At 39.4% G+C, this 23,814-nt stretch overlaps 1 protein-coding gene across 2 annotated transcripts; it reads left to right on the plus strand.

Moving 5' to 3' along the window:
* Positions 1-3,266: 3,266 nt before the first annotated feature.
* Positions 3,267-22,260, plus strand: LOC121645294 (junctional protein associated with coronary artery disease). 2 transcript variants are annotated; one of them, XM_041993730.1, is made up of 4 exons: positions 3,267-3,338; positions 8,334-8,755; positions 14,962-18,833; positions 19,048-22,260. In XM_041993730.1, exons 2-3 carry the CDS (start codon positions 8,439-8,441, stop codon positions 18,812-18,814), a joined length of 4,170 nt encoding a protein of 1,389 aa, XP_041849664.1. In that variant the 5' UTR covers positions 3,267-3,338; positions 8,334-8,438; the 3' UTR covers positions 18,815-18,833; positions 19,048-22,260. The 2 variants fall into 2 exon arrangements, with proteins under 2 accessions (XP_041849664.1, XP_041849665.1); XM_041993731.1 differs by lacking the exon at positions 3,267-3,338 and adding an exon at positions 4,253-4,318.
* Positions 22,261-23,814: the final 1,554 nt, after the last annotated feature.

Below are 23,814 nucleotides of genomic sequence, written 5' to 3' on the forward strand. Positions count from 1 at the left end.
AATTCCAGTCAAGTGGAAGTCTACTTTTGTTAATTCTCTTGATAGGAGTGAAGATTAGGGTGACTTAAATTCTTACAGGTCTACAACAATTTTACTATGTGCATCCAAGGTTCTTGAAAAACTTGTAAATAGTTTAATATCTAAAAGTACGAATGCCAAGAGTGGTAGTGTTTGCATGTTTCTTTAAACACCATTTTCTTGTGATAATGGGATAATTTATCCCGTTATTGTCATGCTTCACGTTTTATGTTCTTATTTCATGGGTTTGAATTTGGGTATGTTCATGGTTTGTGTTCTTGATTTCTTGTATTTAGGGTTATGTTAGTCTCTGTTGCTTTGTTTCCTGCTCATTAGTTCACCTGGTCGGATTTTTTCATTCACCTCACCTGTGCCTTGTTAATCTGTCAGTGTATTTAAGCCATTGGTGTCAGCTCCTCCCTTGCCAGTCCATTGTTTGTTTGTTGTCAGTGATGTTTCATGCCAAGGTTTTGTTACTTTTCATGTCTTAGGCCATGCGTGTTGGAGTTCTGCCACCAGAGTCTTTTATTTTGTAATTTCTACTTTATTAAAAGCTTTTTATCTGCACCGGTCTGCGTTCTGCCTCTTCTGCCTGCACTTGGGTCCTCATGTCCATGGCTTCTTGACAGTTATATCAAGAAAGCAAAGTTTATTTCCTCAATAACGGGTTATTCAAATGCAGAGTTGTGAGGGGGCTGGTCCAAAGGGCTTCCAGAGCTATTATGTCCTGGGATGCCTCAATACAGTGAAGCCAGCAACAGATGCAGGCTGACATCTGATCAAGGAACATCAAGCATCTGATTTTACTTCCGTCAAGTCTGACATAGGCTGAAATTGCAACATGTCTGACTATAAACTTTTACCAATCACTAACTCACAGAGTTACACATACAGCTACACCATGACTTTAGCCCTCCCAGCTGTCGTTGGTCCCCTTTGATCAATGAAATCATGTGTAACACGGTAACCACTAACTTTCAGTCCTCCTTAATTGTCTCGTTGTCCTAAGAAAACAACTTTTTCTTGAGATAAAATGATAAATTATCCAGATTTTATGAGAAAATGGTCCTTATTATCTCAAAATAACAAGAAAATTAACTCATTGTCTCAAGATAATGAGTAAAAAATAATGATGAAAAAAATAATTGTCATGGATGGCTGCTCTATGCTTCTGCATAGATAAACAAAACATATGAAGTTTTTATCAGCTCAGATTATGGTTGTTACTTCTGTCTTTAAAGCTAAAAAATGATATTGCATCTGCACTGTGCAGCAAAAATTCATTGACTTAGCAAAAGCCTTTGATTCTGTGGTTCATTCAATTACATTACAAAGATTAGACCATGTTGGAATCTCTGGACAGTCATTGTCATAGTTCTCAAATTACTTCTCCAACAGGATGAAGCAAGTAAAGCTAAATCTCCATCTTTCTCACCATCTACATAATCCATCAAGTCTCCCTCAGGGCTCAATTGGTCCTGTTTACAATATTTGCAAATAATAATCTGTTTTAATGTTTTGCCTGATAAAATTCATCCATCCATTTCATTACTGCTTATTCCAGTTAAGGGGTGCTGAGGAGGTGGAGCCTATTCCAGCAGTTACCAGGTGAGTGGCAGGGCTGCTGCAGGGTTGCCTGGTAAAATAAAATTAAATTAAATTAAGTTAAATACATTCTAATACATCATCCATGTCTACCTTTTCAGCACACATATACCTAGCATAGCCACCATCCGAAGTTATAGTGGAAGTTTCAGATTATGAGAGACACAATGTGAGCATTCTGCCACATTATCCACTCAACATGTCTTCAAGGTTAGTGTTGGATCCTGTGCGCTGTGGTCTTAGGGATGCAGCTGGATAATGCAAAGGATGTTGGGTAATAGTAAAGACTGAAAATTAAAATCAGTAAGGAACTCAGAAAAAAAAAAAAAAAATCCAGAATGCTCTCCATACTGACCTTCTTTCAGAAGAAACAAATATCTGAACGCATGTTTGAACTCCAGGAAGTGAACATAAATGCTTCCTGTATGTAGGTAGGGGATATGCAGCTATGCTTTTGATGTATGAAGACCATCTGAAATGGTTTCAGAGCAGTGTCAGTCTCATGAGGCAAGTTTCAGTAAGTGTTCTTTGTACAAGAGGACCCAGACATAGTTGATAAAGACATGGGTCTGGATAAATCTCGGGTGAAGTTCAGCATTCTAGTTAGCTTTGAGCCAGCTTTGTGTTATTTTTGTGTTATTTATCACCAGTTTGAAGTTTGTTCTTTTTTTTAGATCTAGAATAAGACCATATATGGGTCAGGCATTTTGGCATCGTGAGGTCACTCTAATTGTGCTACCACCATCCTGAATATATTTCATGTATATTATCTAGGACAGAAAAAAAAGAATGTTTCTCTCATCATTCCTCAGAAGTTTTCCGAGTCTTTACGTGAGCAATGTGATAAAATAGGGATTACATAACAATAAATCTCTCATAACTTGTTTCACTACCACTGTCCACTCTGAACTGGTTGTCCTGGACAGCCTTCATGTGTATACAAGTCAGTTTAACAGTTTGGTCCTGTTATGGTCAGAAATTAAATGCAGACCACAACGCTTCCTGATCAACAAGTCAATCCATGTGACTTGACGGTTGCCCCATCACTCCTTACTTAGAACGAGGGATCCCTCAGAGTGTGGCATGTCATAGCTGGCACAGGAAGGCCTGAGCCCAGCACATTTAATTAGCCAAGCTTCCTTGGCATTGGATGGGAGGGGACACACACAAAACACACACACAGTGACAAGTCATTAACATCATTAAGGGTGTGGTGCCATACTGCACAACTAAAACTTAACTGGACAAGAAAAAGGTTTTCATATAGACACCTTTGGGGGATATGCAAGCTTTTACAGAAAATAAGAAAAAAACTTTCCTGCAATGCAGCAATAAATACAACCACTGTCTGACCTCTGGTATAAGGTGTGCTTATGTGATGAAGAAAAAGGCTGCTCCACATGTCTGTAGTTTTCATTCCAGTCAGTGTGGAAGACTGACTGAAAAAAATGACTGTTGCTATGAAAAAGGGGGGAAAGTTAAGAGAAACAGTTTGGAAGAAACCATTCTGACATCCATTTCTGTAGCTGCCTGCATGTGAGGAGCCCACCCCACCTCAGCTGTAGTGAGGAGAACCCAGTCCAGGCAGCCAGCAACCAGCGCGTCTCTGCCTACCAATAGGCATGCTCGGCTCAGGCTCTGTGCAGTGCTCTCAGTCTCAGCAGCTGAAGCTGGGCGCAGGGGAACTGCGACGGCCGCGCCAAGCATCTTCCCAGGTATGCGTCTCTCTCTGTTGCTACGCCCTTATTCGTTTTTCCTCTTTTGCAATGCTATTGCACCCTTGCTGCATGCTGTTTTCAGCTCGACCGACACTAGCTGGATTTCTATGATTTCTAGGGAGGGGTTGCTGTCTTCTATCCTTTTTTTTTTTTTTTTTTCTTTTTTTTTCGTGGCTCACGTAGCCTCCTTGGTTGCGCAGGGCAGCGGGTCTTGGTAAACACAGTCAGCGAGGACGCTTCTGCAAAGAAACAGAAAAGAAGCCACCTCGTTTGCCGCGCGTGAACTTGCACACACCTCAAAATGTTCGCCCTTCGACAGATCAGCGCAGAGCCGCCGCCGCCGCTGGTCGCGAGGCGGGGATGTGCGCTCCTCTGCCCTGTGCATTTCTAGGGTAAATTAGCAGCGGGGTTAGGATTTGGCCATGCAGCTTTCGTCAAAACATGACCGCTGACTCTATGTTAAACTTACAGAGCGTGCAGGTAGAATTTCTTTCTTTTTTGTGGTTGACTTTTGGTTTTTGTATTTTTTTTTCTACCCCCGGTGGGCGCTGACTTGCGGCACTGCCTAAAGCAGGTATTTGGGGCTGTTTTGAAAATAATAATAATAATAATTTCATAGCTGACAATTTTATGTATGCTGGCATATAACACTGCAGCATGGGTAAAGCAGGGTTAGGTCATGCTGTATTTATAATGCATAATGTATTAGTCACAAAGTGATGTTTTATTGATAACTGTGCTATGATACAACAGATCTATGTGAAATCATTATTCAGTCGGGGAGTTTTCATTCATTTTCAAGCTGGGTTTTCACTGAATGGGATGGACATAGTTAACACAGAGGGCTCTTAATAATAATAATAATAATAATATAAAAATAACATGCAGAACTTGTGTGTTAATGAGTTTGCAGAGCCAGCCCCCCACCTTTTTTATGATTAGCCTGATCTGTGGCGTTCTGCTCTCTCTGTCACTAGGTAAGATATAGGTGCACTCCCTTAGCTGTTAGGGTGGTGCTGCCTGCTAGTGCTGATGTGTTACAGTGGCCACTACCTGTGCATGCAGTCTTCTAGGCCTGACTGTTACAACTGGGGTTGGGATGGGTCCAGAAGGGTGTTTAGATAGGCTGTAAACGATAAAAGGAAAATGTTTTCAAAGTTAAAAACTAAATTCATTCCCAGCTTTCAAGTTGGAGTTGTGTTTAAAGGCTACGTTGGAAAGTTGCACCTTGCAGGAAAAAACTGAAGGAGGAAATGAGTCAACTCTTACACTGAGTGATTATCAGCTGGTGAATGGGCTCAGTAGCAACTTTTACATTAGGTGACCTCATTGTTTACCTTCCTTATTCTAAAAAAAAATCTAAAAAAAAGTTATATTCTTTGCTACAAAAATTAAGTAGTAATAAGTGTTTTGTATTACTGCTGGTAGTTGTGCTGTTGCTATGCAAAAAGGGGCCCAATGTGCCATATTTCCTCTGCAATCATTTGATGCTATGACCTTGTCAAAAAGGAGCCACTGTGTGTCTTGTTTGCTCTCTCTGATAAAACTCCGTATTAAAGAAGCTACTTTTGTTTTACCCTTGCTTCTGGATTTGATTATTAAAAACCCAGTTTAGTAGAAATTTTTCATTTTCTTTAATCACTTTGTTTTTAATTACATTTACACAAACTGACTTTTTGCTCCTCATGGAAAGCCAGGAACAGTTGGAGGACTTGTGTATCTACAGCCCTCATTTCAACACACTCAGTTATTCTCATAAATATTAATGTTTTTTTAAGCTCTGGTTGTTTAATCAGTGGAGTTACAGTGGCATTTATAAACTGGTTAAACTATTTTCACATGTGTTGTCCTTGAATATATGATTAGTGGAGGTTTTCTGCTGGGCTTCATATACATCTGGACAGTATGAATTTTCCCCAGGCTGTAACTTGACAGCTGATCTTAAACGTTTTAAACGAGTTATGTACTATTATGTGAACTCACACACCAGGAGAAACTCCAAACTGCAAAGTGGACAAAGTTAAGGAGTGAGAAATGTTAAGGTCACTCTAAGGTCAAGAGGGAAAAGGCCAGATCACCTGAGTGCAAAAATCTGATATAAAATAGAAACTCAGTCCCTGATGTGCATGGGACAAGTAACCTGTTTTATTAGCATGGATATTATTTGGTTTTGGTGAACTTTTTGCAAAGTTTTAATCCAGTTTGGAGCTACAAAAAGGACTTTAACTACAGTAAAATGGTTAGTAACAGATTATCTTGCTAAATCTCAAGACTCATTTTAATGCTGTTGGCCCCTCTTTTTTGTTTGTGTGTGCTATCCTCTTTTTCTCTGGAAGTGTCTTTTATATTCTTGCTGCTGTGGAATTAAATTTCTCTGATGACCAATCAATAAAATCTTATCGTAATTTTAAAAAGTGTTTTGGTGGAACAAGACATGCAAAGTGCACTGTAAGAAAATGATGATCATATAAAACTTTATTGTAACTGCGGTTACGTTTACATTGCTAACACATAAATTAACAGCCACTGTAGTCAGTTAATAAATTAGTAGATAACTAATTCATCAGCATAAACAGAATTATCTGACAAGCCCACCCCGCCCACTCTCACTCACTGACACCGAGTGTAGCGGGGGGGCTGGATTGATGACCATCTCAAGGGAGTTTAGAATTGAAAAGCAGAGATAACTTGCTGAGTAAACTTCAGTCTTAAGAGATGTATTTACCACCATGCTGGCTTCAAGCCAAAGAGTGATAAAAAGTAAGGTTAGTGCATCATGTTAAGTAATATTAATGGTAATATAGTAAATGTATTCATTAGATAACTCACAGTGGCTATATAGTATTTTTTTTTCATGTATAACTTCAACGATTGTTATTGTTTTTTCTACTTTTAGGATTTTTTGGGGGAGATTTATAAAATAAACACCTAAAAAAATCCTATTTAATTACCAGTAAATGAACAGTAAGTGTGTCAAAGTTAATGAAACTTGTCATTCTACTGTTTTTCATTTAAAATTCAAATTAATTACACTAAATCTTAGTAAGGTCACTGCTCAAAACATGGTGCATCTATGAAATCAGAAAACAGTCAAACACACTTATTGATAATGTAAATATCAAGACAACAGACGTGTGATAACAGAAGTCCATTTATGCTATAGTTTTTGAGTTGAAAGTTTAAAGTAATATCCTGTGATGTAAGACTAGTGAACTATGAATTTCACCAATAACCAACAAAAACTGTGATTTTTCTTAAATATAAATTGTCTTTTTATATTATATTGTGTAATAAGTGAATGATTTTTGCACAACAGCTTTGAAGAAGAGCTAAAAATACTAATATAAAAAAGAAAAACAGAACTTATAAGCTTCTTTAAATGTGCTGAATCAGGAGATATTCTTGCTTTATAACTTCCAAATGATGTGGAGCTGACTGTGGCCCTGTCTAGTTTTTTAAGCACTAGAAATTAATCTCTCTTCATATCTTTGGATCTCATTTACTTATCTCAAAGTTTAATACTGAAACAGGTTGGGTTGTGAAATAAATACATAGTTGCTCAGTTCCCAAAACATCTCGAACTTTAAACTTTAAGTGGGCCATGGATGGTATGCAGATGTCCTGGATGCAACATCGTTAAAGTGACATCCTCATAATAAAGAATGAAAACAAAATTCAACATTCAATCCTCAACAGGATTAGCCAAAATGCTGATGTGTTTAAAGTCTTTGATCAACATGTAGCTGTTTTATAAGACGTCATCTCCAGGCAGGAAAAACTGTTATAGCCTCTAATTAATTTATCAGACAGGCAGACCTGCTTGTGTATTCACATGGATACACACTAAGAGGGACTTAGCAGAGCACTGTGTCTAAGCAGTTATAAAACATTAGAGTTTCTTTTTACCATTATTCTTGCAGCTGAAATGAATAGTTGGATTGTGGTGAATATGATTAATTGGCTAATTTTAAGAAAAAATAATCAACTTTTTTGGTTCAAGATAAATTGTTTTAGATATTTCCAAACAAGAATTAATCAGTTTCCATGGTTAAGATTTTGTTCTGGTTCTTGACTGAATTCAACAAAACATTCTCTTGTGTTTAAATTGTAATTATTCATGTGTGTAATGGGCACATCTAACTATTCTATGACATTTTACTTTCCCAAGAAAAAAATAATACATTAGTCATCAGATCAGTAACCAACAAAATGAAAAAGTGTTGATTATTTAACACATTTGATGTTGAATTTCTTTTTTTTGTCGACATACAGATTGTTTGCAGCTGCATTGAGTTGCCATGGTAAACTATACCTGTCCAGACTGCTTCACAGACGCCTAGGATGGTGATTTACCTCCAATGTAGGAGAATATCTATGCAGTTTCTATAGCTATTGTCTAAAAGAGGAAGAGCAGCTTTAAAATCCCTCCAGATTCTGCTTTGAGTGATTGTCATTCCCAGTGATGAATGCTGCAACTAGAACCTGCTTGTTTTCAGGCTGAATCAAATCTTCCTTTGTACTGCTGTCTGAAAGAGGGTAAAGAAATCATTTTTCGGGCAGAGATTTGATCATTTGAGAACAATTCAATTAGAAATTACTGTACAATTATTTTAGACACTTTAGAAAGACGATAAGTCTTTAGGAGCAACACAGGGTGTGGCTTTTTTTTTTTTTTTTTTGTTTCTGGAATCATAAGAGAATTACTCCACTTTCCATTAAATTAAAATGGGCTGTGCCAGAGTGATAATGAAAAAGATGGGGTTATAAATTTGCTAGGACCCAACTTAAAACTTGGATTCAAAAGATGTGCTTTGAGACACTGCTTTGTTTTAAAGACATGTGATCAGCACTGCACGTGCTGAAGTTGAACACATCTTAAAAAGGAGCACAAACCTTTTTCTTTTTTACATCAGCTTGTGTGTTTTTATGAAGATGAAACACATTCAACTGAGGTGCATGCTGTTACATGTTACCTCCTTGTTCTCTTCTTAGTGATGGCCTCTGCTGAGCAACCGTGCTCCAGCTTCCACCAGCAGCACTGCGCATAAGGCAACACACCCACCTTTGCCCTCCCGCCCAGAAGTGAGAGACACCACCATGTACAGCGTGGAGGACCTCCTCATTTCACATGGATACAAACTGCACAAGAGCGGCCCTCCGTCTGCCACGCCTTATGATAAGCGCCCTGCCGATTGCCAGCGTGAACTTGTGGACAACAGGGCTGGCCGGGGGACACTGAACGGGTATGAGGTAGAGAGGGGGGCATCTATCACAGGCATATACGGCAGTAGGCAGGCACTGATGAAGGGTTACCCTGCCACCGACACCGAGAGCGGGGAACGGAGAAAAGGAGCTGGCATTGGTATCCTAGGTGACGCTCAGCCCTTGGGTGATTCTCTAGCCACAGATAGTGGGTGAGTGTTTTTTTCCTTCTCTTTTACAATCCCCCACACCTATTGCTCTTGATTTATGTCAAATGTAAGGAGTGCAATAGAACATGCTCATGCACAAGTTATGCTATTCTTGTGCACTAATTTATCACTTGCAATTGCGATCTTACAAAACATCCACAGACATGGGAGAGATCCAGTGGCCGTGCACACACAAGATTATTCAACATGATCAAGAGTTTCTGCGGGGCCTTCGTTTTAGTTGATCACTGCTTATGTGACTCAATCAGAGTTGACAATTTGAGGCTGAAGACAAAGGCCTGCATTGACCAGCTGCTTCTGGTCCTTTTTGAGTTTGATGATACCCACTTGAAAGTAGCCTACATTTTGACTTTGACAGCTATCATTGCAGGAAAGCCAAAGTCAGAGCATCGTTGCGCTTCCTTTAGAAGAGTGAGAGTGGTGGATTTAGCAGCATTTTTAGCTCATGGGGTAAGTTTCGCACTACTCAGAGAATATACAGTATATAATCCTCTATTTCTAAATAAAATGCAGCACCAAAACACTACATTTCTTGGTAACTGTATATTTGTAAAGAACAACCAGCTAGTTGTTAGGAATTATTGAGCTAACGAAATACTTATTTATATTTTAGCTAAAAATGTTTCAGTTTTCTAACTGGTCAGAAGTCAGGTTTGCTGATAGATCTGTTTTTAATACATTTTCCTTTTAAAATTAAAATGCTAACTGTAATATTTTCATATCATAACATGTTTTGGTAATACGTTTTTAAACAGTGATCAGTCTGTTTATGAAGCTGCATACATTTCTCATAATTTACTCATTAATATTTTACATTTGAATGTAAAACATGTCAAAGTCTGAACTGAAATGTCCTCATGTGTAGTAAGCAGACATTGCATGTACTTTTTTGTTATACAGGACACCGCTCTCAGGTTGTCTCTGCTATGTAAGCCAGCAATGCTATGTTACCTGGTCACAGTCTCTTTAGAGAAGTTAAACATTCGGATCCTTTTTCTCGAACTGACTGATAAATCCAACCCCTAAGCAGCCAATTGTGGTAAGGCAATCAATAAACTTTCTTAGTTTGGTCATAGTTTAACAGTTTGGTCATATGAACAACTGAACTATAATATCTACCCTCAGAAAAATATTTTAAACCATCCCTTCTTCGCCAACTATACATTCTTCCCTAATGTTTTGCATTTTTCTAAAATTCCTTATGTGGTGTATTTGTTATTTTATCACAATTTTTCATTTCATTCATATGACTGTGGACCTGTAATAATTGACTGTATGTCTGTTATTATTGACCTAATTAAGGAGGTTCCCTGTCGCCAGATAGATCCAGTATGGTGTTGCCAAATGGTGATCACTCACAGAGGAGGCTGCTGACTTGGTGCAGAGGATGAAGCCCATCCAGCCCATTGCTGATTCTAATGAACACATCACATTCCCACAATGTCCAAACCTTTTTAATTTTACAGAATGTGACTCATTGCTGCAGATTGTACTTCCCAGCGGTAGTAGCATGTAGTTCAATTTTTACTCCGTCTTGTAGCACTTCAGTAATAAAATGTTGTGATTAAGACAGTTTGTTACATGTGTATTTTCACTATTTTGACAAAAAAAAAATTTTCAGCCCGTTTGTCTAAAGGTGCAGTGAATAAGAATTACTACATCTTGTGGTAAAAATGGACATAGATATGACTTCAAATGCTAAGCACAGTTGTGAATGGATGGTGGCCGTCAGTGGCCAAAATTCTTCCAGATATAAACATGTTTTCATCTGTGAGTAGATGTAGTGGCCTCAGGCACAGCAATGACTGCACTACAGGTAACTACTTCAAAAGTGTGTATACTGTCTTCTTCAATGGTCCTCTTAGGGCGTTACTTATCCAAAACACTGCTCTACTACCTATCAAATCATTGTTACTACGTTTCTTCTTCTTTGTTTTTTGCGGGTTGTTGCTATGGTTTTTCTTCTACATTTCAATGTTTGTCCGGCTCGAAGGACTAGATTGTAGATGAGTTGCTGGACAGCATCGTCATGTGTGTTGTTCTGTGATTACATTTTTGGAGCACACCACACATAGTACGATCAAAACTGATTTTTTATCTTCACGTGTGAGGTCTCGACCAGATAAAAAATCTCATAAGATTAAAAAAAATCATTATGTGTGTACCAGGCCTTATGTGGGCCCACAGCAAGTACAAATAAATGTCTCATTCTAAAAGGTTGTAAACATAAGTTATTATAGTTAAGTGATTAGTAGGGCTGGGCGATACTGCAAATCGATCCGATACCAACTAAATCCAGGGCAAGTATTGCCAATAATGATACTTTTTATTTTAAATTTCACAATCATTTAATGATTTTGCCTTTATTTATTGACCATGATGATAATAATAAATACAAAGATTTTTGTCAAAAAACATTATTTATTAAGACTTGAATGGCAGAACTACGAAATTGACATTTTTAACATGACAGTCATTTAGGCAGATTTAAGCAGTTTAAAGTGGTCAGGCAGTAGTGTTAAGGGTCTTGCCTAAGGAGCCAACTGCAAGGTGTTAATATTCGTCCCCTGGCGGAATCTAAGTCTGGCCTTCCGCATGGTATCCAGCCGTTTGTTTTTGTTTGTTTGTAAATAATAACAACATTGATAATGTTACAAAAGAATAAAATAACTCATTTACTCCCTTTTATCACAAACAATTGTTTTTGAGAAAAATAAAGTCAATAGTGCAAATTAGCTAAACAAAAGTAAAACCTACCATTGCTCGGCTCTCATTCACATTCTTTGGCTTTTTGCCCCCAAAGCCCCTTTAGTCACCAGTGAACACACTGTTTTAATTATATATATATATATACTAGGGCTGGGCAATATATCGAGATTTTCAAATATAGCGAGACTTTGTCAGGCGCAATATAGAAGGAGGGAATATCGTTTATATCAAGATAGCTTGTTTTGAGTTAAAAGCATCTTTTCTTTTGCGTTTTGCACAACTGTGTTTTTGTTATGGTCATTGAAAAGTATTTCATTTATTTTGTTTTAGGAGCATTTAATTTAATATAAAGGTACTTTAATTTCAGTCAGCTGTTTTAATGCACATGTGCTGCTGATCTTTAATAAAAGTATATTTAGCACTGAAGGCTTTAAATTAGAGCTGTCTCTTTGGCTACTTGACAAAAATAAATAAATAAATAAATATATCGAGACATATATCGTATATCGTGATTCAGGTAAAAAATATCGTGATATAAGTTTTAGTTCATATCGCCCAGCCCTAATATATACTTTTTTTTTTTTTTTTTGTAATGCTGCACCTTTAAACAGAAAAAAAAATGTTCATTGAAACAAATATTTTACTAGATGTTTCAGCCAAGGCAGACAACAACACAATGAACAGGATGCAGGTATACACAAAAAATGAGAAGAAATACAAAATCATGATGTGATCAAGTGTTTGTAAACGTCATCAGAGATTTAACAGGGACAGTATGAATCAGTAAAAACATCTACAAGCAAATGCGTTTTCCTCCAGAGCCAACTCTCTCATACTGAGCTAAATTTTATATCTGATTCAAAATGCTGGGAGCAGCATGACTGAATGCCACTTTCTCAGGTTCAGTTCAGCTATTAGGACAGATAGAAGGAATTATTCTCAGGGACATCAACATGTACTTTGTTGAGGACATGGAGACTGAGGTGAAATAGAAGCAGTCCATGGATTGTTTAATGATTATATCCATGGTAATGAGGTAGAAAATGCAGAGCATCCAACCCTTGCACACAGAGAAAACTTTTGTAATAAAACTGTGATGACATGATTCTCCAAAACAGACTATCCAGCATGTGTGAGATTTTCTTGACTTTATATTCATTCTATAACCAGATGCTGACATGCTTGAAGTGACTTTGCCCTTGATAATTAAAAGCCATTTATTGATCACAAAATATTAATGTTTACATACTGTAGATGTATTCAACATAATGTTAGCAATTATGCTTCAATATATAAAAAAGCAGATAAATTCTGTGTCTCCACCCTTCACAGTGGAAAATGCTTCGATTAACTACTTAAGCGAAGTATAAACACTTTGGGTCAGGATTTACCAAAAACTGTGGCAGAAATAGTGCTGCTGACGGTACTACCTCGTACCCACACCACCAGAAACTCCTGCACCCATAGATAAATCTCCCGCACGCATAGTGAGGTCCTGAGCACTCTCATGCGCAAAGCTGGATCTCTCTCTTATGTGTGGATGTTTTCTGTGAGAAAGTTACTCATTTTCTGCAATTGCAAGTAATAAATTATTGTGTGAGAAGAGTATAACCTGTGTACAAGTATATTTTATTGTGTTTTTGAAGACTGACACAAATATAACACCATACCACACCCTTTTACCCTCTCTTTTTTCCTCTCCACTCATCTCACTGGGGCCCTCCAGTATTGCATGCAAAACTGAGTCTGCACTGCGCAAGGTTTTTTTTCCCTTCTCCTTTCTTCCCCTTCTAACAGAGCTGCAGAACACTGTGGCTGCTGCAGCAGTACTGACATATCTTATGCTGGAATATGAGGAAATATGAAGGGTGCCTAGGCACTCTTTGAGCTATTTACATGCCTGCACTGAGACATAGATCGTCTCTCCGGTGCCCACCCATGCCCTAGTATCGCCTCCACAGCCTCGACCAGGCAGGCAGATGTAAACATCAGCAGTAGACAGTGAGCAAACTGAGGAGGACTGAACATGCCTGAAGACAGGCGCGTAATCACTCCACTGTAAACACTGGCACACTGAATCACGCCCAGCACGTGCTCTGTGATGTAAGCATGTTGCTGGGCAAGTGTGCACAGCGCGGCTCCCCTCAACCAAACAGCAGCATATGCTGCTGAGGATGATCCATTGACTTTGCTGCTTAAATGAATGAGTACAGTGACTAACAGTGGTTTAGTGCAGTGCAGATATCGTGTGGCGTTCTTAGAATGGATTCATTTATTTAAATTACCTTTAATAAATTAGAAGACTAAATGTTTTACAACATTATATTCTGATATGCAAGTTTTTTTTTTTTTTTTTTTATCAAACTGCAAATCTCTGGAAGGATGAGGCTGTTACAATATGAATCAACTACAAAGAGGAAAATGCAGTGTGGGATTTAAATCTTTTAGTTATTTTTGGTTTCAACAAGCATTTCAAACCCGCTACCTAATTACAACAGAATATTATCAGGGTGGCCTTACCCATTAGGATGGGACTGATGATGACTTTGTGATGTTCATGGATATGTCAGCATTTTGCACTGCTCAACCACAACAAGAAAATGATCAGTGCAGCATACATGAAAGTCATATTATTAAACTACAAAGTAAGTATGGAATCATGCCTAAAATGATTTTGAGGCAGCACAGCTTCATCCCACTGTGGTGGAACTGCAATTTTGAACCTACCAAGACACAATTGTCCCATAGTTGTCATTTTACATTTCATACATCCAGCATTTTAAATTTCAAGAAATTTAAAACACTTACAATCAAAGGGCTTCCTATTCTCAGATTCTTCTGAAATCATTGGTTTTTGCATAATATACCAGTATATAAAATGAATTTTCATTGTACGATTTGTTTATTGGCTGTGACGTAGTTCATACCTCTTTTCTTAAAGGGGCACTGTTTATCTTGCCAAGTAAGGTTTGTGATAAAATAAACAGAGACAAACAGGCACTTTTGCTTTTACATCAGATTAGGTAATGAGATGTCTTTGCTTAGATTTTAAGAGACATAATCACTGGCTAGATGACCAGCTTCCAAGATAAGGTCAGCACAATTTAATATGCAGATCATATTGCAGTAGCATCACAATTTCAGGGTGTCTGCAAGGGACTTTGGAGCTGCTGACTTAAGCACTTCTGTCTCTTATGTGCCAGCTCTCCTTGATTAAGTTGTGTTGGAAAGCCAGTACTGCCTAAGCCAAAAGAAAAAAAAAGTACACTTGCTTGGGACTAATGTAACATGTCACTTTTAATGTTTACCAGTGACTAAATGTCAATGACTGGTGTTTCTTTATTATATTAAATTGTAGAGCTGCTAAATTTGCCAGGTATTTCTTATAACATCATTTCCTGGAAATAAAGACAAAGTTAACCTGACGCTCTGTGTTACAACCACAATAATCTTCTTAACTGAACTTTTTGTCTTTATAGGTTCTACGATGTTCCTAGTCTGACTTATTCAGAGCCAATAAGCCATGATGAGAGAGATATTTCCTACTGGCGGAGGCGAGGCCAAGACTTCAGTATCCTTCTGGACTATGCTGATGGCAGGGAGTTAAGGGCTTCTGCTGGAGCATGGAGGCCACAAGCCCTGATCAGTGCAGAGCAATACAGGGCAGAGAGGCAAGCGCAACAGCTATGGGAGGACATTTCCTGGTTAAGGGACCCAGATGCAGGCCCTGGTCAGCTAAGGGTGACAGGGGAGAGGAAGTGCCAAAGTCTTGGTACAGAGGAGTGGAGGCCTGCTGTGGGCCTGGGAAGGCAGCTGTCAGATGGCGATGGGGAAAGGTGGGCTAAGGACCAGTACCGCCTGAGGACACCTGAGGGTTTTTTTCACCCTAGAACTAAAGCAAAGTCTCAGTCTCTGCCAAGAGTTTTGTCACCTGATGGACCTGACAGCAGAGAGCTCATTCCATCAAGACCTAGCCTACCTGATAGACAGAGGTTAAACAGCACTGTTTTCTCTGGACCTTATAGTAGGTATGTCTATGGTGGTGGCAGGGACCGGTGGGGTAGGAATATCGGGCCAAGCAGCCATGTTGCACTTTTACCAAAGCCCAGGTTCAGCAGGCCTTTAAAGCCTCCATCATATGAGATTCACCAGCAGACTAGGGGTAGCGCAGAAATGCTTGCTATAGACCAGGGTGCCAAACAAAAAGACAGATCCATCTATTATATGAGAGGCGGAGAGCTAAGACAAGACTATTTCGCACAACACTCTGCCATCACTGGAATGGAGCCCCCAGGCTACATCCCACCCCCCTCTTATAAGAGAGCCCCACCCCCAAGAGCAGTTTCAATCCACCGCAATGAATTGGCAAACGTAAGATGGAGGGCAGAAGCTTTGCAGATGCCCAGTTCAGATCCAGGAAGGTGGTTTTCCAAACAGGGAAGCGGCTCATGGTTGGAATATTATGGAGAGCGCAGTGCATCCTATCGAAAACAGGTACATTCTGGACTTGAAGAGCAACCAGGTCATGTTCGTCAATTACCCACTGAAGACCCAAGAGTAAAACAAATCTCAGGAGGGCCTGGTGGAAGTTCTCTCACTGATTCAGACAAGATCCGTAACATCAACAAAGAGATTCTGCCTGCTAAGTCTTTAGGACAATCTACACATGATAGTGCCTTTCCTCCCCAACAGGGGGCAACTCTCAATACTGAAACCCGCAAAGCAGCTCCCAGTGAAGACAGCAGTAATCGATGGTGCAACAGGGGTATAAAAAAAAGTGACAGTGTAGGTCCTGAACAAAACCGTAGTCAATTCCTTCCTTCATCTATTCTTGGTAAACCACCACCACCACCATGTAAGCCGGCTGACCAGGGTGTCGCTGAAACTGTGACAGAGATAAAGAAGGTGGAACAACCTGAACCACCTGAGACAAAAGACAAAACCAAGAATCTAAAAAAGAGACTTAGTGAAACAATCTTTTGTTTAGTGTCTGTCCCTGTTACTCCACAGCTCACTGGGACAATCCGTGATCAGAATAACAACAATGAAAAGTCACCAGACCCAGTGGGCAGTCCTAGTGACAACAAAACTGGCCATTTAACAAACCAAAGTCTCCAAAGCACATCTTCAGCTGAAGCTGAGCTGCAAGCCCTTACTGGTAGCATAGCAAGCAGCAAAACTAGCAGTAGAGCAAGCAGCAAAATGTTTAAAAAATTATCCTGCAGACCCCCTAAGATTAATCATTACAAGGAGCTGAAGCTGTCAGGATCCTGGCCTGCAAACCAGTATCGAGATCAGGAGACACAAACTAGCCCAGAGACCCGAAAACCTGCCCCTGAAAACAAGGAAGCACAACAAGACCCTGTTCCTTCTGACACTGAAGTTGCTCCAGATAACAGTGGTGTATTGGGTACTACCTTCAGTTTTCCTATGAAGGGAGTGAAAAGTTTGAAACTGTCAAGTAACAGCGCCTTTTCTCTGACCTCCACCTTCTCCAGCCAGCTGAACAAGAGCACAGCTCAGCAGCCAGCAGCCCCACCCTCAGGAAATGTGGAGGAAGCAAATCGAGCGGCAAACAGTGGGCAGGAGGTATCTGAACCATTACTGCTGAAACCAACCACACAGCGACCATGGGATGCTGTCAAAGAGCTGGAAAGTATCAAGAAAGAAGTCCAGGATCAACAGCAACAGCAGATTAGCAAACAGCCCAGTGTTGACAAGTGCATAGAGGACCTAAATGAGGCCTACAAAGACATCTTAGAGCTTGGCACTGCCAGCAATAAAGTTCCAAATGGCTCCGTTCAAATCCCTGAGCGTATCAAAATCCGACTGACATCAGAACCTCTCAACAAGCCCAGCAGCCTTAGGCGCAGTGCAGTAAGCTGGTCTGTTGACCCAGAATACAGAGAAGTGAAGAGTGCTTTCTCTAGGCCTGCAACGAAGTCAGTAACTTTCAGCAAGCAGCTTAGAGAAGAGCTCCCAGTCCCACCTCGTGAGACAGGCTTCAGAGAATACAGGGTTGTTGCACATCTTTCGCGTAGAAGGAGCAATGACGGCAGGACAGTGAAACTAGATCTGCCGGATGAGCCTATCGAGACACCACTTTGTGACTTCAGTCCAACCACTAACACTGCAGCAGCTGAGGTACCGTGGGCAGACAGACAGCCCATGCAAGATGCCTCTACGCTCACCAGTCCTCCAGATTATGAGGACATATGCCAGACTTTGCGTCAGTCTAAAGACCCTGCAGATGCCAACAGAGGGTCTGCAGGCCAACCCAGACCTAATGACATGGATTCTCTTCAAGATCTTAGTGCTGAATCTGAGGAGGAGTGTCCTATTTGTAAAAGAGAGCTTGAGAATCAGATGAGACAGGGTCCGCTGCCTCCTCTCCATGAGGAGAATAGCTCAGACAGCTCAGCCAATCAAAATGGCAGTCCACCACAACATGCTGCATTAGAAAGTCCAGCAGAGGATTCAAAGACAGAGGAACCAAACAACTCAAGTCTGAATCAATCAGGGTCTGATCATTGTGCTGAAACACAGGAACAGCATGCACTGACACAAGAGGGAAATTGTGAAAAAGCAGGTGATGCTCAGGCAGAAAACTCAGACAGTCCATGCACAGTTAAACCTGCTGAGAGCATACCAGCAAATGGAGCTACTGGGGATCTTTCCTCTTCGTCCACCATATTAGCAACAGATCTGCCTTCAGACCCCCCTGTTGCAGAGGAACTAAGAGTTAATGAAACCACATCTAAAGAAGTAGAACTAGAAGACAAGAAAGTCGTGGCAGGAGAACCACCTGAAGGCAGTGCAGACAAACAGACAGCTGAAGTGAAAGGTGATGGGCATGACGACACAATGCCCGATGACAAGCAGGAGCAAGAAAAGAGGCCATTTGCTGTCCCAGAGCATCGAGTTGGTGCACGAACTCTGGGTCGAGACCATCCAGGGTTACCTGAGTTTCCACCAGATAGACTGCCACTTTCAGTTCCCCCAAACCTAGACCGAAGATTATCCCTTAGCTTGGAGGGGGAGAGGAGGACCAAGGGCCCTTCCCATCGGATAGAAGCATTGCAGAACAAGTTGGCAATCTCTCCGGGTCGGGTGGCAGTTGAACGGCTGGCCAGGATGAGAGAGGTGGATGTTATATGTCGCGTGAGACGCCTGAGCATCAGGAGTACTGACTCTGGGGAGGCTGAGGGGGAGGGGGAGGGCAGGGAGGAACAAGTGGAGGAGCTCCAGGAAGTACCTCAGAAAGACAAAGAGAAAAACCAAGAGGTCACTCAGTCAGAGCAAGCTGCTGAGGAGACAGTGTTGCAAGATTAGCAGAAGTCATCTCCCTCAGGTAAGAATAACTATAGTGGAAACTTTACCTCCATCATATTATAATCTGCCAGAATCACTGTTTTGCTGTACCATTAAACTATATTTTGTCCATGACTAATGCTGCAGTTCCTTCTTGCACCCAACAACATTCCAAAAAAAATGTTAGATGGATTAAACGATACAATCCACTGGTGAAAATACACTTATGAATATTTTTCTTCTCCACGTCCCAGAACCCCTCGATCCCAGCCGAGTGGAGACAGTGTAGAAAAACTGCGTCCGTCATCTCCATCTGAGGTTTTAAGCTCCAACACTGTGACCTGGCTGCCTACTAGAATGCCTTCATCTCATCTTGACACTAAAATGGCCTTCTTGTCCGACAAGAGCATTGTGTACACCTTCACGCTCGGCGCTGCATTGACTACTATGAGTGCTGTTCCACTGCCAAAAGGGAGGAGCCCCATAAACTTGTGGGGCAACTTCCACCCCGAATCCCTCCCTAGCCCTCCCAAACTGACTTCACACCTCTCAATCTGCCCTCCACGCCCAGCCCCATTCTCTTATAGGGTTTCTACTAGTCTTCTTGTAGCGGCTTGTCCTTTCTATTTTATCCTCCTTATGCTTTTCTCATTGGCAGACATTATGCAATCCTGTCATGCATACTAGAGCTTCTAAAAATGTCCATAGCGAAAATGAATTTCGCATTCTGAGCAAATCTGTTTGTTTTTTTGGGGGGGGTGGGAGCAGTTAAGGATATGAATGTATGTGTTTATGTTAAAGCTAATAGACAGAGGAAGGTTATTGTCACAAACCTGTTCTGTTGCATTTAAACTACACCAAAACAAACTGCTTTTCTGATTGTGGTAAGGCGACAGCTGTTTTAAGAACTGGACATCACTGTCTTTGGCTAAAGAACTGTTTTGATTTTCAGAAGAGATAAGTGCGCCTTTCTGTTTTTAAGATTTAATGACATTGTGCCATACTCTCATTGCTTTTGTACACACTGCAAACACAACCCATAGATCTCTTCAATGAAGAGTGACTCTATACCACATGACATGTTATATCAGTGACCTATTATACAACACACTGGTTCCACACAGGAGAGGGACAGTTGCCTTTCTTGACCACATTCGTAATTCCTCGTCAGATCAGGTGAAGTCTCTTTTAATTTCCTGATCAATTCAATGTATAGCTCAAATTTCCAGGTAATTTCAGGAAGCAATACAGGCACAGATTGAGATGAACTTTTAGTCAGCAACTACGACGAACTTTAAAGACGGATTTCGGGATTTAGGGAAAAAATAACAAAAAAATTATACAATACGTAGAGCAATATTGTTGTAGTAACAACCCAGTGGTGTAGTGGAGCTACCTGTAGGAACCATTGTCAGAAGTCTTAATGTGGACATGTCATTCAGATCATAATACAGGGAAATGGAATTGTGTCAGGGTATGTGGGCGCTTAACGTCGGGTGGGTGCTTTACTTCATGGTATATATTTATCTTCATACATCTGTGTTGAAAAGGAATTACATTTCACTGAGTATTTATTTTTGTTATCATCAAATTGTTAATCAGTTTGCATAATGTACAAAATAAAGTATATTTTAAATATTTTAAGAGAAATTTTGTATTTAACCATGAAGTTTTATTTCTCCACACCAATATCAAACTGAAAGTATCATATCTGTGTATAGTATCATATTGAGAGTATACATAATTTTCTAGTGCTTTAAAATCTATCAGAGTGATATTAAGAAGGAGTGACCCTGTGGTGTGCCTTGATCACAGGATTTGTTTCAGTGAGGGATAGGGTTCATCAATGCGAGAGCTGACAGGATGGAAACTTTCAGATTGTGCCATGATTTCCTATTTGATAGTGCTTTTTCATATGCTAACAGAGTCAATGTTGGACGCTCTTTGTAGTATTTGACACATCAATCCATCTAAGCTGTATTTCCTACGTTGGTGGTCAAACGTGACCTGTGTCTTATCTTTGTCTTTGTATGTCTTCTAGTTCATGTATTGTTATGTTGTCGTTCCTCAAATATGTTAAGAAATAAAATTTGGATTTTTTTCTTTTATTTCCTCCCATCCTTCCTTACTTTCCTTCTTCCTTCTAACTCCTTCCTTTCTTTCTCTGTTTCTTTCATTCCACGGTGTGTTCACTTTGTGTAAAATGTTGTGTCACCAACACTTATTGCACTACAGGCTACAATGCAGTGTGCTACTTTAGCCCTCATATCTGCAAACCGTACAAGTTTTTATACATTAAGAATTTTAATTCAAAACCTAGTGATAAAAATAAGTAAAAAAATTCTTTTGTGGTTTAAAGAGTTTGCAGTTATGTGGGTTTTCTACATCAGCACTTTTGCATTGATGTAACATATAAAAAAACAGAACTGTAGGAATCCATAACTTTTCAATCAGTCATGATGTATCACTTAATTGTTATGTAGCATTTTACAGTTGTAGCATTTTATCAACGCAGAACCTGTTCTTGGTATTTCAAACATTTCTTGTAAATTTGGACCACTCATGTCGCCTTATTATGTGTGCATCACATTATACTCCAGAAAATGCCAAATATTAACGTACTAAGAACTGTTTAATACTTTAGGTTTTTACAAACAATTTACTGTACTGCGTTTCCTCTGACTGGAGGAACACAGTAACATTGTGGATCCTTTCTGTTCTTCATGATGTTTATATAGAACAAAGAAATATTGAGTCAAAACTGTGAAATTCAAAAGATGCCGAAAGCATAATTATAAAATGTACAGGATGAGATTCAGTGATTTAATATAAGCTCACAGTCAGCATCACAAGACGGACAAGCTGATGTGCCCATAATTACTAACACATCTCATCTTCAATTCATCTGGAACACTAAAAGGCCTTGGCTTTGCCTTGTGCGTAAACTGCCCCTAACAACATTTAAATAGATGTTTCAGTGCATACACACCCCTGCCCAAACCCCCCCACCCCCGATAATTGGCATGTCAGGTACACTTGAACATAGTGTCATTTGACTTTTTGTACTGCAGGTTATGTGCAAACATGAACTAATTATGCACACTTGTAATATTTTCTATTTTCATATGAGATTTAAGTGCTTTTTGTACTCACAGACATCTTTTTTTCTTCCTTGCATGAAATGCAAGAGAGAGGAGGAAAAAAAATGTTTTTCATAAAGTATATTTGCATTTGGTACTCCAATAGTGAAACCAGTGGGGAAAAAACATTATGTTTCATAATTTCATTTACAAAACTATGCCAAGTATTTAGAAGCTATTTTTAGAGTAAATCAAAAGAGAACTCATTCATTTTTTTCCTTTAGGACATGCCTTTATCTTTGTATCTATAAATACAAGCATAATCCATAGTCATATGATTGTGCTACTGTTGTATGATACTGAAGTCTGATTCATAAATAAATTCTTTGCATGAACATTGTGTCTGTGATTAATTGCTGGTTTATATACTAGAGGTGTCCAGCGCTGGTCCTTAAGGGCCACAGTCCTGCAGGTCTTTGATGTGTCCCTGCTCCAGAACCACCTGACTCAAATTGATGAGTCATTGTGCAAAACCTAATTGGCTGTTGGATCTATTTCATTTGAGTCTGTTGTGTTGAAGCAAGAAACATTGGAAAATCTGCAGGACAGCGGCACTCGAGGACCGACTTTGGACACCCCTGTACTAGCTGTACAGAGCACTGTATTTCTGCTGGGTGAAATTTTATGTGCTGATTTTTATAGGATATTTAAGAAAAAATACACCTTCTTTATCTAAAATGTGCAGAAGAACACAAAAAACACATCATCTGCAAATTCAGCGAGAATTTTGCTATGAAGGGATATTTTTTTAAGCAAAGACCTTTAATTATTACATACGATTTTTAGTCTTTGAGCTACGTTAAGACAACAGAATAGAGAGAGCTTATGTGTATGTGCTTAAATATGTGTGTCTTTTCATATATGTACACTTGTGTACTGGCAATTTCAGCACAATTACACTGCCAGACTGTCACACTTAGCTCCACTTGCTGGATCAAAGCGTTGGCAAAGACAATACTTGTGCTGAACCTTGTAAAAACCTCCCAGCATGCTCTCTGAGGTTTGGAGACCATCCATCCTCAAATTCCTCTGTATGCCATCTTTTTCTGAAAGGAGAGCAAGAAGTCGGATTAGAACCCCCGCTTATGTGATTCTTTAATGATGCCAATGCAGTAGGTAAGCTGTCTTTTTTCTAGTGTTGTTGTAGGCACTTTGGCAGGTGCCTGACATAATGTGGGCTGAGAAGGAGGCGTGTGTACATGCTAAGGGATATAGGTTATATAATGCACATGCAGCATTTGTCAGTACTAATAAACACATTTAAGATACAATATATTGCCAAAATAGATCTATGTAATCATAAAAAAAGGCAATGGCTGAATGAATAAATGTACAGTACAGTCAGAAAATTTTTGGACACTAAAACAAATTTTGATATTTTAGCTGTTTACCAAAAGAGTTAAAATTACAGCATTCGTTTAAGAATACTGATATCCAAACTGGATTGGGATTATTCTGCCATTAGAGCTTGAAAGTAAAAAATAATGGCCATAATTATTAGCAAAAATAAATTAATTAAAAATGCTTAGGAGGTCTGCGCTCTTTGCATGCTTCTAGTTTATTTATTTATCATATAATAGTGCTGCAACAATGCACCACTGCTGTCTTCCATGTCCATGTCAGTATTGTCTTCTCAATAGTTAATAGTTAAGAATAATTCTCACCGACAGAGACTATATTGGTGGGGTGTGTAAGTCTGAATTATTTTCATCCAAATCTTATCTTCTAATTGCTAACAGTGATTATTTCCTTGATAAAATGAGTTATCCCTGATTAAATTCTAAAATAAATTAATTAATTAATTAAATAAATAAATTAATTAATTAATTAATTAAATAAATAAATAAATAAGAATGAGCCAGTCTTTTGAATGGTCTTTGC

The sequence above is a fragment of the Melanotaenia boesemani genome, chromosome 8 (assembly GCF_017639745.1).
Source record: "Melanotaenia boesemani isolate fMelBoe1 chromosome 8, fMelBoe1.pri, whole genome shotgun sequence".
Lineage (NCBI taxonomy): Eukaryota > Metazoa > Chordata > Actinopteri > Atheriniformes > Melanotaeniidae > Melanotaenia > Melanotaenia boesemani.

What these genes read in the sequence shown, in the direction of transcription:
- LOC121645294 (XM_041993730.1), top strand. Translation starts at nt 8,439, where the DNA reads ATGTACAGCGTGGAGGACCTCCTCATTTCACATGGATACAAACTGCAC. An exon ending in TCTCTAGCCACAGATAGTGG is followed by an intron (nt 8,756 to 14,961) that starts GTGAGTGTTTTT and finishes TTGTCTTTATAG; the next exon opens with GTTCTACGATGTTCCTAGTC.